Source organism: Canis lupus, chromosome 35 (assembly GCF_048164855.1).
Source record: "Canis lupus baileyi chromosome 35, mCanLup2.hap1, whole genome shotgun sequence".
In the NCBI taxonomy this organism is placed as follows: Eukaryota; Metazoa; Chordata; class Mammalia; order Carnivora; family Canidae; genus Canis; species Canis lupus.
This window is the reverse complement of record NC_132872.1, coordinates 2,033,903-2,048,087: the sequence shown is the minus strand read 5'-3', so window position 1 is coordinate 2,048,087 and position 14,185 is coordinate 2,033,903. Positions and strand designations below refer to the sequence as shown.

Here is a 14,185-nt window from a genome sequence, read left to right as displayed (position 1 = left end):
TGATGACCCTGAGAAACAGGAAAGCCAGGAAGATCTGAGGATTTTGCCTGAGATCTGGCAAGACTAACCGCTGCACCTTAAATCAGATGCCATTTAAGGAGGAGCTATGGCGGGGGGAGGACTCCTGAACCTGTTCCTGAAATCCCTGTGATATGATTGCAATTACAATCCCTACAGGATTTTTTAAAAAATGGACTCATCCAAACATTTCTGTGAAAGAGTGAAGTGCCAAGGAAAAGCCAAGACATCTTTGGAAAAATGTTAAGGAGGGTACCTGCCCCACCAGGGATTAAGATTTATAATAAGACTAAGCAACAAGCAGTAAGTGCAAGAGGCCTAATAAGTAGATCAATGGAACAGAACAGAGTGCCTGGAAATAGAGCCCACTCGGGACGCACCCTGTGAAGGGATGCCACACACACTAGAGGGCAGAACAGACACTTTTGAAGCGATCTGGACAATTTGTGCCTATGGCGAATAAACCAATGTAAAGATAGCTCCAATGGCAGCTTTAATACGGGCAGCGAAAATACCTAAATGTAAAATGCAAATGTTTTTACAAAAGAAAATACAGAAAGATATCTTTATGATTGGGAGTAGAGAAAATGTCTTAAATAAAACGCAAGGAAGCACAAATGATCGTGGAGATTGACTCCGTAAGCAAACAAACTTCTCTACAGTTAAAAACACTAGAAGCAATGTTAAAAGCCAAACCACAGACTGGGAGAAGGTATTTTCAAGCCTAACTAACAAGGGATAAGTAGACAGTGTAAGAGAAATCACCCAATGCAAAGTGTGTAAAATATGGGAACAGACTGTTCAAGCAGAAGAAACCCAAATGACCAATATATGTACAAAAAGATATTCTAGGGGCACCTGGGTGGCTCAGCGGTTGAGCATCTGCCTTTGGCCCAGGGCGTGACCCTGGTCCCGGGATCGAGTCCCAGGTCCGGCTCCCCGCAGGGAGCCTGCTTCTCCCTCTGCCTGTGTCTCGGCCTCTCTCTGTGTCTCTCATGAACAGATAAATAGAATATTAAAAATAATACTCTATTTGGTTAGGAATTAGGGAGCCGTGCATGAAACAATATTTCACTACGGTGAATCTGAGGTGACAGCGAGGGCTCACGGACCACTGGTGGGAGTATAAGTGGGAGAGCCACGCGGAGAGTGATCAGTTCTCTGCAGCACTAGAGTCTCATCTCCTCCAGCTCAGAAAATCTGATTTTAAGTGTCCACATAAAATAACTCTCCCATATGTGCTAAGGAGACACGTCCAAGAATACTTATTGAAGCATTTGTTTGTCATAATGAAAATATATCATTATGAAAATAGATCATTATAATGATCATAATGAATATCAGAATATAATGAAAATAGTATCATGAAAACAATGTTGGGTGGAAAAAGCATTTTGCAGAATGAAGCCATCTAAGCAGAATCTTTATTTTTTTATTTTTTATTTATTTATTTTTTTTTAAGCAGAATTTTTAAAGAAGGTTTTATTTATTTACTTGAGAGACAGAGAGCGGAGTGAGAGAGAGAGGGACAGAGAGCACGAGTGAAGAGAGGAGCAGAGGGGGAAGGAGAAGCAGGATCCCCGAGGAGCAGGGAGCCAGACCCGGGGCTCCATCCCAGGGCTCCGCCCCAAAACCCCGGGATCCTGACCTGAGCCTCCAGCAGACTCTTAACCGATGGGGCCACCTAGGTGCCCTCATTTATGTAGATTTTGCAAAATGCAAAGCAATATAGCATGTTGAGAATGTACCTATGTTGTGAAAATTAAAACATAAGCAAAGAAGATACACACCACCTTCAGAACAGTAGTTCGCTCTGGGAGGTGAAGTAGGGAAGGGAAAATGATCCAGGAGGTATGTACGAGGGCCCTCAAATATATCTGTAATGTTTTATTTTTCTAAAAATAATTGTTGAAGCAAAATTGGCAACATTGTAACACTCTTTAAAATGGGTCACGGCGGGACGCTTGGGGGGCTCAGCGGTTGAGCGTCTGCCTCGGCTCAGGACCTGATCCCGGAGTTCCAGGATCAAGTCCTGCTGCTTTGGGCTCCCGAAGTATTGGGCTCCTGCATGGAGCCTGCTTCTCCTCCTTCTGCCTAGGTCTCTGTCTCTCAAGAATAAATAAAACCTTTAAAAATAAAATAAAATGGGTCATGGGCATATTCCCCCATGCTCTATTATTCTTTTTGAAATTTTTGTAACTTAAAAATTAATTAGAAATAATCATTTTTGACAGGCTGTGATGAAATGCTAGTTAAAAATGTACACAATTTTATAGTATAATTGCAGTAATACAATAGGTATGCCCTTTAACCAGGGTGGTTTTTTTTTAAAGTTACTTTTTATTGAACAAATAATACATGCCAAGTGCTGTGCTAAGAGGTTAATGAGAGGATGAATAACCTGTCCAAGGTCAACAGCAAACAGCAAGTGGGACTTTAATTTGAACTCAGGCGTCTCTGACTCCAGAGCCTATGCCCTTCACTCCCATGAGGACAAATGTGCAAAAATGAAAATAACTTTTGGTTAGGAACTGACTGGCTGGAATTATGGGTGATACTCTTTCAAAATTGTAATGCTCTAATATTGTTTTCATTGTTTTAAAAAAAGTAATCTTTGCTATTTCTGACACAGTGGGAAATTTGCTAGTTGCTGAAGGTGTAATTGAATTCAAAATGGTCAGTTAGACAAGCATTTCCCAAAGTGTATCCCTCGGGATACTAACCTCAAGTAGTGCTTCATGAACACAGCATCTATCGAGATAAAAGTTTTGTAAAAGCTGTATTCTATAACTTCCACTAGGAAATTACAGTGTAAATCCGATTAAAAACTTGAGCATGGGAAGAAGCAGGTTTAATTTTGTGTAAGGAACTTCCAAAAATCCTCTGGCCATAGGATACTTTTGTCCCATAAAATCTGTTAAGATGCAGAAAACATAAGGTAGGGGACAATCTTCAAAGAAGATAAATGAGCTTCATGGAGAAGAATAGCATCAGGCTATGGATGCTAAGAAACTTCTCCCTTTCTTAGCCTTCCTGCTGTGGCAGTGGATATTATGTCCTGTAGATACTACAAAGAAGAGAACTTAGAGTGGCACAGCCAGCAGTTATAAGAGGCTGCAAAACCATGTCTGTACTGGACAGTCACATATGCCCCCACCCCAGCTTCATAAACTTGAACAACTTCTTAGGGTTGCATTTGATTGTTCCACATTTCCTTCCATAGCTATGTGAACACACACCAAGGGCTAGTGTGTCAAACACTTAAGAAGATGGGCTTCGCCAGAAACTCCTGCATTCAAGCCCAGTCCCATGACTTCCAGACTGAATGACATGGGCAAGGTGCTCAACTCTCTAAGCCTAGTTTCCTGGAAAAGCCTATGAAATGGAGATGACAATAGGAATTCTCCTTTTTTTTTTTTTTTTTTTGACAGATCAACAGTTTTTTTAGTCGTCGTCGTCGTCATCGTCCTCCTCCTCTTCCTCTTTGTCTTCTTCATCCTCTTCCACCTTTTTCCGGGCAACTTTTGCGGGACCTTTTGCACCATCAAACTTCCCTTTAGACTTATAGTCAGCGACATCCTTCTCATACTTCTCCTTCAGCTTGGCTGCCTTGTTGTAAGGCTGCTTCTCGCTGTCACTTAAGTTATTTCCACATCTCCCGAGCTTCTTCGCCACAACTCCAATGGAGATTCCAGGGTTTGTCGATTTGCTCTTGGGGCGGGATTCTGAGCAGAAGAGGAAAAATCCAGATGGTGGTCTTTTGGGGGCATTAGGGTCCTTCTTCTTCTTGCCTCCCTTAGCGGGTCCATAATCCTTCATTTCCCGATCATAGCGCACTTTATCTGCCTTGGCCATTTCATCAAATTTCGACTTCTCCTTTCCAGACGTTGTCTTCCACCTCTTAGAGCACTTCTTGGAAAATTCAGCAAAATTGACAGGAACCTCTGGGTTTTTTCTTCTTATGTTTCTTCTTAAGTGTGAGGTTTATGTTTTTGGTTTATTTGGTTTTGGGGGCATCGGATTATATGTCCAATTGTTCCAGGACCATTTGTTGAAAAGACTTTGTTTTCCACTGAATTTCTTTTTGTATCTTTGTCAAGAATCAATGAGCCAGATTTGTACGGGTCAATGTCTGGACTTTCTCTTCTCTTCCATTGATAGGAGTCTCTCCCTTTACCAATACCACATCATCAAAGTTACTGTAGCTTGTATCCATCTTAAAAATCTATTAGTGTGATTCCTGTAACTTTATTCTTCCTTTTCAAAATTATTTTAACTTTTCTACCAATTTTGTCTCTCCATGTAAGATTTAGAACGAGCTAATATATACACAAGTGTTGTTGGGATTTTCATTGGAATTCCATTAAATCTATAAAGTTTAAGGAGAATCATGTATGATAGTGAGTCTTCTAAACCCTAAATGTGACTTGTCTCTCCATTTAGTTACATCTGTGGCTTCTGTCATCAGCATTTCATAGTCTAAGTATACAGATCCTGGACAAATTTTGTTGGATTTATAGCTAAGTATTTATTTTCTTGGAACTATTGTAAGTGGTATTGTTTTTCTAATTTTGGTTCCCAGTTGTTCCTTGCTGGTCTACAGAAATACAATTGATTTTTGTGTGTTTAAAAAAAAAAAGTTCTTTCATTCAACAAATGGCCACCATTGCTGTTCCAGGCACTTGGAGGTGGAACAGAGACCAAACAAGATTGACAAAGTCCCTGCCTTCCTGGAGTTTACTGGAAGGGGAGGACTAGGGCTGGGCAGCAGAAAATAGGCACCTAAATAAATATGTAACCAAACTCAGTGTTGGGGGCGGATGGGGGGCAGTGTCCTACTGGGCACTCAGGGAAGGCTGGCTGAGCAGGGGCATGTGAGCAGAGAGCTTGATGAGCAGAAGCCAGCCACTGGGAGCCCAGGGAGAAAAGCTGAATGGGCAGAAACCAAGTATCATCAAGTTCTGGGGGTGGCACAGCTTACGCGATTATTGGGAGGCTGAAGGAGTGGTAGGGAAATCCTCAACCTCAATAAACAGGGAAGAGCTGAGCTGCCGTCTTTGAGATTGAGGAGCACAGGGCGTGGGAGAGGATGAGGGATCAGCCCAGGAGACCAAGGGTCAGAGCCCAGGAGGGGGACTGTGGTTCTGGCAGTGGAGGGGGGTCTATGGCCATACCACCCTGAACGTGCCCGATCTCATCTGGCAGTGGAGGGGGGCAGCTTTTCAAAGAGGAGGGAGCAGTCAAGACAGTGAAGACTGAGAAAGTCTCTGGCCTTGAATGGCTTTGGAACCGCTCTCCTTTTACTCCTGGCTCTCCCTGAGCTGGTGAGGACAAGGGTCAAGCAGGGGTGGGCAAGTCCCTTCAGAAGAGGATGATTCAGCCTTCCCACAACAGACAGTGGTTTTTAGAAATCTGCTGAATTGGGGCACCTGGGTGGCTCAGCTGGTTGACCGTAGGACTCTTTTTTTTTTTTTTTTAATTTTATTTATTTATGATAGGCACACAGTGAGAGAGAGAGAGAGAGGCAGAGACATAGGCAGAGGGAGAAGCAGGCTCCATGCACCGGGAGCCTGACGTGGGATTCGATCCCGGATCTCCAGGATCGCGCCCTGGGCCAAAGGCAGGCGCTAAATCGCTGCGCCACCCAGGGATCCCTGACCGTAGGACTCTTGATTTTGCCTCAGGGCTGTGATTTTAGTCGTGAGATTGAGCCGTGTTGGGGGGGGACGACTCCACACTCAGTGGAGGGCGGAGCACCCTCCGCCCCTCCCCACCTCGTGTGCTCTCTCTCTCTCTCTCTCTCACTCTCTCTCAAATAAATAAATATATTGTTTAAAAAAATCTACTGAATTAATTTGGGTTTCTGCCTATCTGGACTTACCTTTTGTGTGTATTTTCTTAACTAAATATTTTTATTGTAAAAATAATTCAGGTACAGTAAATCTGAAAATCCAGAAAAGTAGACAAAGGAAAAAACTATATTCCCATCACTCAGAGAGAGGCACTGCAAATATCTTGATGGTATTTCTTTCTTTCTTTCTTTTTTTTTTTTTGCTTTTACTTAACATTAGTCGAAATCATACCATACCTCCAATTTTATGTCTTGTTTTTGCTTTTTTTATGTTAAAGATTTTATTTATTTATTCATGAGAGAGACACACACACAGAGAGAGAGAGAGAGAGAGAGGCAGAGACCCAGGCAGAGGGAGAAGCAGACTCCATGCAGGGAGCCCGACGTGGGACTCCAGGATCCCAGGTCTCCAGGATCACGTCTGGGCGCTAAGCCGCTAAGCCACCCCGGCTGCTCCCAATATTCTTTTTTATCTGCCAAAGAATATTCAATTAGCTCAGAACCCTTTCTTGAAAAAAAAATCTTTTTTTCCCATAAATTGTAGGAGAATTTTGTCATAAGTCAGATGACTATATATGTGTGGGTCTATTAATAATTTTTTTGTTTTTTGAGTGCTAATGAGTTTTTTAAAAATAGTACACATTCTTCACAAAGATTTTGAGGTAGCATCTCTGAGGGTAGGACCTGGACACCTAGCTTTTAACAACTGCTCCCTGCTCAGTGAGGAATCTGCTTCTCCCTCTGCCTCTCACCCTGCTCATCCTCTCTCACTCTCTCTCAAATAAATAAAATCTTAAAAAAAAAAGAAAACTATTCAAATGATTGCAATAAACACTAAAAAAAGTTACTGGACCACATTTAATGTAAGACTAATTATAAGGCCAACACGAGTCAAAAGTCCTTGGAATCTTTACTTGTATCCATTTCTCTTTTGTTAAAATCCCTTCCTAATGTCCCAGTTTCATGACATAATTTTTGTAATCAAATTTAAACAGCTCTAAAGTATACCATTAATTACATTCTGCTTTAATTATAATGTTAATTGGTCCACGTCCGCTAGCATGACACCTTTCACTGGGAAGTAGTAAAGTTAAATAGGCACTGCCAACCTCTTAATTCAAAAAAAAATTTTTTTTAAGATTTTATTTATTTATTTCTGAGAATACACAGAGAGGAGAGAGAGAAGCAGAGACACAGGCAGAGGGAGAAGCAGGAGCCATGCAAGGAGCCTGACATGGGACTTGATCCCGGATCTCCAGGATCAGGCCCTGGGCTGAAGGTGGCGCTAAACCACTTGAGCCACCAGGGCTGCCCCTTAATTCAAAATGTTTGCTAATGAAGTGAAAGCTTGTTGGGTGTCTATCTCCTGGTTGAGCTAAGCCTTACCATGCCTAGAATTAGTCTCTCATCCATGTAGAAGAATGACTACTTTTCAGCTCCGTGTTGGATACCCTAAGTCTAAGAGAATGCCATTCTTCTGCATGGGTGGGAGCCTAGACCAGATAATTCTAGATACAGCAAAGCAATTTAGATCCAAATGAAGAAGCCCATATCTGCTTCCCCTCAGTCCTGGACTTTAGCTCAGGAAAGTCTGCCCTTTCTTCCCGCTTTAGCACTGGGCCCTGAGGAAATTGCCCTGACCATCATTATGACTTTGTTCACCCTGGGCTCGGTCGTCATCTTCCTGGAGGATGCTGTCTACCTATACAAGAATACCCGTTGCCCCATCAAGAGGAGGACTCTGCTCTGGGGCAGCTCTGCACCCACGGTAAGGGCCTTGTAGCTGCCCTTTGGGAGGAACTCAACAAGACAGAGCAACCATTTTGAGAATTCCTCTAAACTCAGCAATTCAAGTTGGCAAAGGGTTGCCTGCTTTTACCCTCTTAGAAGGTTAAGAGGAGTTGTAATGTGATTTCCATTTGCAGTCAGGACCCTATGCTTGGAAGGCCAACGGGCAGTGGGACAGGGAGCTTGAATTCTTAGAGCCAAGAGACAGCTGGAGAAGCTGCTCAGCCACCAGCAGCCGCACTCACTACTTTCCACCACACTATTACTGTTAAGAGCAGGCTTCTTTCCTGGACAGGAAAGCAGTGTTCCTCAGAGGGGAAAGAGGGAAAGATTTTTTTTCCTCCATGGGGACATATTCAGCTCTCCCCTTACATAGTAGATCTTTTTAACTCACTCTCACAGACATTATATACGTCTCTGGCTTGCTCCCAGGCCATAAGACTGGATTTCGTTTCCTCCGTGGTAAGGTCTGCGTGTGTGTCTGGGGTAGAGAATGGAGCCTGTGAGGTCCTTTTTTTTTTTTTTTTTTTTTTTTTTTTAGCAGAGGACACTCAAGTCCTCAGAGATGCTCTAGTAACATGCGATGTTGAAACGGAAGGGTTGGATCTTGACTCACTCCCTCCTAAAAATGAACTTACCTACACTACTCCAGGGATAAAGGATGAGATAGTCTTCAGAAGAGTGCGTGACTTGGAACGCCTGGGTGGCTCAGCAGTTGAGCGTCTGCCTTCAGCTCAGAGCGTGATCCTGGAGTCCCAGGATCGAGTCCTGCATCGGGCTCCCTGCGAGGAGACTGCTTCTCCCTCTGCCTGTATCTGTCATGAATAAATAAATAAAATAAAAATCTTAAAAAACAAAAAAGAGCACCTGACTTGAGGTGACCTGCTGTCTCTAATCCTAGATATAGAAGACACTGACCACTGAATTTTTTTTTTTTTTTTTTTTTTTTTAGGATTTTATTTGGGGCACCTGGGTGGCTCAGTGGTTGAGTGTCTGCCTTTGCTCCGGGAATGATCCTGGGGTCCTGGGATCAAGTCCTGCATCAGGGTCCCTATAGGGAGCCTGCTTCTTTCTCTGCCTGCATCTCTGCCTCTCTCTCTCTCTCTCTCTCTGTATGTCTCTCATGAATAAATAAACAAAATATTTCTTATTTATTCATGAGGGACACACAAGAGACAGAGACAAAGGCAGAGGGAGAAGCAGGACCCCGGGGATCACCTTCTGAGCCGAAGGCAGATGCTCAATCACTGAGCCACCCAGGTGCTCCCTGAACACTGAATTAAAAATAAATAAATAAAAACAAACCCAAAACTTAAAAAAATTAGTTGATTTATTTTTCCAGCTGACCACTTTTAAGTAATGATGCCTCACATGTTCAGGTTTTGCCTCCTTGAGCCCTTGCCACAAAAGGTTTGAGAGGGTGAGCACAGAGGCTCCCTTCTTGCCACAACCAGCTTCTTGCTTCTCTCCAAGTAGGTGGTGTCTGTGTTCTGCTGTTTTGGTCTCTGGATCCCTCGTTCCCTAATGCTCGTGGAAATGGCCATAACCTCGTGAGTGTCCTGCCCCGCCCCCAGCTCTGAGCTGGGTACCCTTTTGCTCCACACTCACCCAGGACTCCAGAGTCCATCTCTTCTTTTATCCCAGATCCCTTCCACAAATCCCTGCAACCACTGGGATGGAAACTTGCTAATCAGGTTGAACTTCTTAAACTTCTGGTGCTGTCCATCCCGTCAACCATTTTGCTCCTATGGGTCCCAATTCCCCTCTCTCTCAGCCCCTAGACCCTGTCCTCTCTCTCCCTCTTGCTGGGTCACATGGTCTGAATGCGTGAGCCCTACTGTGACCCCCTCAGTGAGCACCCCCTCTGTTGCACCCTTTCCAGTCTCTTGGTGTGTGGTGTCCTCTCAGCTGGCTGCCACCTCCCACTCTGTGAGGCCACCTCTGCTCCCACTCCAGGTTTTACTCGGTATGCTTTTACTTGATGATGATGGCCATGGTGGAAGGCTTTGGTGGGAAGGAGGCAGTACTGAGGACACTGAAGGACACTCCGATGATGATCCACACAGGTCCCTGCTGCTGCTGTTGCCCCTGCTGCCCTCCACTCATGCTCACCAGGTAAGGTGGGAGGGAGAGGCTCCTTCAAAGAACAGGTTGGCCTCTACCTGCACTCTCCCAAGAGCCTCTCCGGCCCCCTCAGCCCTGCTTCAAGCCTCTTGGGATCAGGCTTGTATGGAACAAAGCCGGTGATGAAAGGGTGGGCATCCCACAGCCAACATCCACACATTGGGCACCCGTTCAGGGGTGAGGATGGCAGAGGGAGGAAAGAGAACTCCAATTTCCATCATTTAAGCTCACTGCTGCCTACAAACTTTAGCTACATGGAGTAAAGTGGACTTTGGTCTACATACTTGTCCCTGCTGTCCATTTTGGTTGATGAGGCTGGGGTCAACATTCTGATAGTTCCTGCTCAAAAGGCAGAATTCTGGTCTGGGGCTGAGGGGGAGGCAAGACGAGGGTTCCCAGTGTTCTCAACATTCCGGCTTCTTCCTATATCCCCATCCATTTAGCCATTTCGTTATCTATTATGGCAGCCAAGCCTCAGCTCAAGGAGCCCAGGTGAGGGAGGTGGAAGGTGTTCTTGAGGTGGGCAGTTTGTGGGTTCATGTTTCCAACTCTCCTTTTCCTTCAGGAAAAAGCTTCAGCTGCTGATGTTAGGCCCATTCCAGTATGCCTTCTTCAAGATAACACTGAGCCTGGTGGGCCTGTTTCTCATCCCCGATGGCATCTATGACCCAGCAGATGTAAGCCAGGAGCAAGGGGCAGCAAAGTTCCAGACTCACTTAGTACCTCTGAGCTCTGGAAGGAAGAGCCAGAGCCAACATCCCCTGCAATGGGGCCCCATAGACAGGGGAGGCCCCGCAATGTGTGGTTGTGGAAAAGTAGAGGCTTGGAGACTCTGGTGGGGGAGAAGAGTGTGGAATAGGCCAAGGCTTTGGGGCTTTTTTCATTACCTTTCCCACTGTGGAAGAGGAGAAATAGGAGGAGGAGAAAAGGCTTGCCTCCCTCACGGACTACTTTCTGATCTGCCACCAGATTTCGGAGGGGAGCACAGCTCTGTGGATCAATACTGTGCTTGGTGTGTCCACCCTGTTGGCTCTCTGGGCCCTGGCCATCATTTTCCGTCAAGCCAAGATGCACCTGGGCGAGCAGAATATGGGAGCCAAATTTGCCCTCTTTCAGGTAATTATACCCTGAGAGAGAAAAGATGGGTAATTTTAGAGCTACGAACAATTAGGGTTAGGAAGTGAGACTAATAAAGACCAAAAGTGGGTCTGGGAATCTTCTTAAGCCCAGGTTTTCTTTTTTTATTTTTATTTTTATTTTTTTCCCCTCCCCCCCCCCCTTTTTTTTTTAAGCCCAGGTTTTCTATGAGATTTAGAAAATGTCACCTGTTCCTTCCCAGTTTTTGCTTTCCTGTGCTGTAGTAGTTTCTTGGTGCTGTCCTCACAAAGTATCACAAACTGGGTGATTTAAAACAACAGAAATGTATTGTCTCAGTTTTGGAGGCTAGGCGTCCAAAATCAAGGTGTCCACCAGGCCATGCTCCCTCTGAAACGATAGGGGAGATTTCTTCCTTGCCTCTTCCTGACTTCCAGCGGTTTGCCAGGAATCCCTGGCTGGCAGCTGCATCACTGATTTTGCCTCCATCACGACATGGCATGTGTCTTGTGTCTCTTTCTATCTTCTTATAAGGACAACAGTATATCAGAATAAAGATCCACTCTCCTCCAGCATGACGTCACCTTAACTAATGACACCTAATTATGCGGTTTCCAAATATGATCACATTCTATACTTAGGTACCGGGGGTTAGGACTTCAACATACCATTTCAGGGGACCCACTTCAACTCATAAAATGTGTCTTATCGACCTTAAATTCTTCTACCTTTCCTTTTTTTCTTTTTTCTACCCAGTACTTCCTAAAGCTCTATAACTCATCATAGTTATGAACTACCCACACCACACGTTAGGGACTTTTCATACCTTACATCTAAATTTTCACAATAATCTTAGGAGTCATTATTATTTCTATTGTACCAATGAGCCTTGCTCCAGGTACGTAGGTATGGGGCTAGAATTTAAACCTCCAACTGTCTGACTCCCAAATCTGCATTCCTTATCAGGTTGCCTCTTCACCTGCACACCTTCTGAAAGTTCTCTGCAAGGCATGTTTGTTCACTTTTGACACTTTCCATTCTCTAAGCCCAGAGAATTTTCACCAAGTGCGATGCCTTCTGGCCCAATCTTGTTTTCCTTCTCTATTCCTTCTGTTCCTTTGCTAGGCCCTTCTATTCCCATGGCCTAGTGACTGCACTATAGTTAATAGTGTGATTTCGCATAAATTCTCATTTGATCTATGCAGATGCCTCTGAAATGTGGATTTCTGGGCAAATAGTAGGTAGAATTGAAGAAGAGAGAGGCCAGAAGAGCCAAAATGAGACAGGGACTGAAAGGGCAGAAAGGATCTGGGCCCCAGAAGCTCTTAGGGTCACGCCACAAGGTCAAAGCTCTGTGACTGCCGAGCCTGCCAGTGACTATCATGGGGAAGCCTGCACATGCTGAGTCTGCCTTGAAGAGGCTGATGCTTCAGAAAAGTGCACTCAGTGAGGGCAAGTACTAAGACAAATGGTGTTGCTGAAGCCTCTGGACAGATTCTTTTTCTTATTGTATTAAAATACACATAACATTACAATATATATAAAATTTACCATTTTAACTAGTTTTAAGTGTACATTTCAGTGGCATTAACTGCATTCACATTGTTGTTCAATCATCACCACCACCAACTTCCAGAATTTTTTCGCCTTCTACACAGAAACTCTGTACCCATTGAACATTAATTCCCCTTCCCCCTTCGGCCTAGCCCGTGGCACGGTAGAGATTTTTCAAAGAGCACCTTCATGGCCAATTGCCCATCATTCTAGGAGCAGGGATCTCAGGTCCTTGAGCCAGATGGAAATAGTCTTCTCTAACCATCTACCTTTTTCATCCATGAGTGACTATTAGTAGCCATGGCTGAGATAGGGAAATAAACATGGATCCCCGATTAGTCATTGTTTCTTGTCACCAATTCTCATAAAATATTGGGTAGAGGACAAGACTGTAATTTGCCTACAGATTAAAACTCCACAAAATTTTACTCAAGTGAGTTTCAGCCCTCTGTAAGTACACAGACTGCAAGTCCAGCAGAATGGATTGTGGAGAGACAAGCACAGCAGAGGGGCAGCTGGCCCCAGTGCCACTGGTACTGGGCCAAGTCTGCCCTTGTTTCTCTTCTGTTCTGCAGACGCTCCTCATCCTGACTGCTCTGCAGCCATCCATCTTCTCAGTCTTGGCCAGCAGCGGGCAGATTGCTTGTTCACCTCCCTTTTCTTCTAAAATCAGGTCTCAAGGTGAGCACATGAATTCTTCTCATTCCAGAATGAGAGAAGGGAGGGTCAGGGAAGAGATGACCTTAGAATAGAAGCTGGGCAAGCCTGGTTTCTGCTCAGAATACTCAGAAAGGGAAATCCTAGTGAGGTTATAAGAAACAGTGACTTCTCTGACCACACAGAGGAGACCAGCAATCCCATAGCTTGAGGCCAGTCCTCATGTGCAACCCAGGAAGCCATCCTCAGCTTCTGGGAGAGTAATGGGTAGGGTCTGAAAGCAGGAAGTTATACTGATTGGGGTGCCTGGGTGGCTCAGTTGGTTAAGTGCATCTGACTCATGACTTCAGGGTTGTGGGATCAAGCTCCATGTTGGGCTCCACACAAGCATGGAACCCACTTGGGGTTCTCTCTCTCCCTCTGTCCCCCCACTCACTTTCTCTCTCTCTAAAAAAAGGTCACGCTGATAAAACACACCAAAAAATGGGGCTTAATGCTAGCCTCAGACTGCAGAAGTTAAAGCCAAGTTCTGGTTCTGGCTCTACCATTAATCTGCTATGTTACTTATGAAAGCTTAATATCTCTAGGTTTGGTTTGAGGACAAATTGGAGAAAGTGTTGCTCAACTCATATGCCAGGGCTACTAGTGGGATACCATCTATACAATTTAGCATAATTCATATTATATCAATTCATTGCATGCTACAGTGATGAACTGCCACCTGCTCGTACTGGAGACTTTTCTAATGACTGTGCTGACACGTGTGTACTACCGAAGGAAAGACAGTAAGGTTGGATATGAGCCTTTCTCTTCCTCAGACCTGGATTTGACCTCAAAGTCCAAGATAGATGGTTTGGACATTGAAAGAGACTCTACACATTAAATGGGCACAGGATTTCCTCACTGTCCCTCAACCTTGACCAAATGGAGATGAATTCATTTTCAGCACCAGCTGGCGGATTACATTTGACTATAGGGGCAAAGGAGAATTATGGAATAGGAATTCCATAATAATAGGCAATTATTTTGGATCTTGCCTGGAGAAGTTATTTTAAGTTTTATAATAAACAGGATAGAGTTTAAAATTCTATAATTGCA

The 14,185-nt window shown here is 44.3% G+C and overlaps 1 protein-coding gene and 1 pseudogene across 6 annotated transcripts in view; one reads left to right on the top strand and one right to left on the bottom strand.

Moving 5' to 3' along the window:
- The window catches only part of SLC51A (solute carrier family 51 member A), a 26,279-nt gene extending 12,094 nt beyond the window's left edge, over positions 1–14,185 (top strand). For all 6 annotated transcript variants that reach the window (XM_072812560.1, XM_072812559.1, XM_072812558.1 and 3 more), the window contains 7 exons: positions 7,483–7,637; positions 9,134–9,207; positions 9,614–9,772; positions 10,347–10,458; positions 10,751–10,897; positions 13,006–13,111; positions 13,795–14,185. In XM_072812560.1, coding sequence (XP_072668661.1) covers positions 7,483–7,637; positions 9,134–9,207; positions 9,614–9,772; positions 10,347–10,458; positions 10,751–10,897; positions 13,006–13,111; positions 13,795–13,970 — 929 coding nt within the window. In that variant the 3' untranslated portion in view covers positions 13,971–14,185. The remainder of the gene's footprint in view (positions 1–7,482; positions 7,638–9,133; positions 9,208–9,613; positions 9,773–10,346; positions 10,459–10,750; positions 10,898–13,005; positions 13,112–13,794) is intronic.
- LOC140624738 (high mobility group protein B3 pseudogene) lies at positions 3,463–4,892 on the bottom strand (annotated as a pseudogene).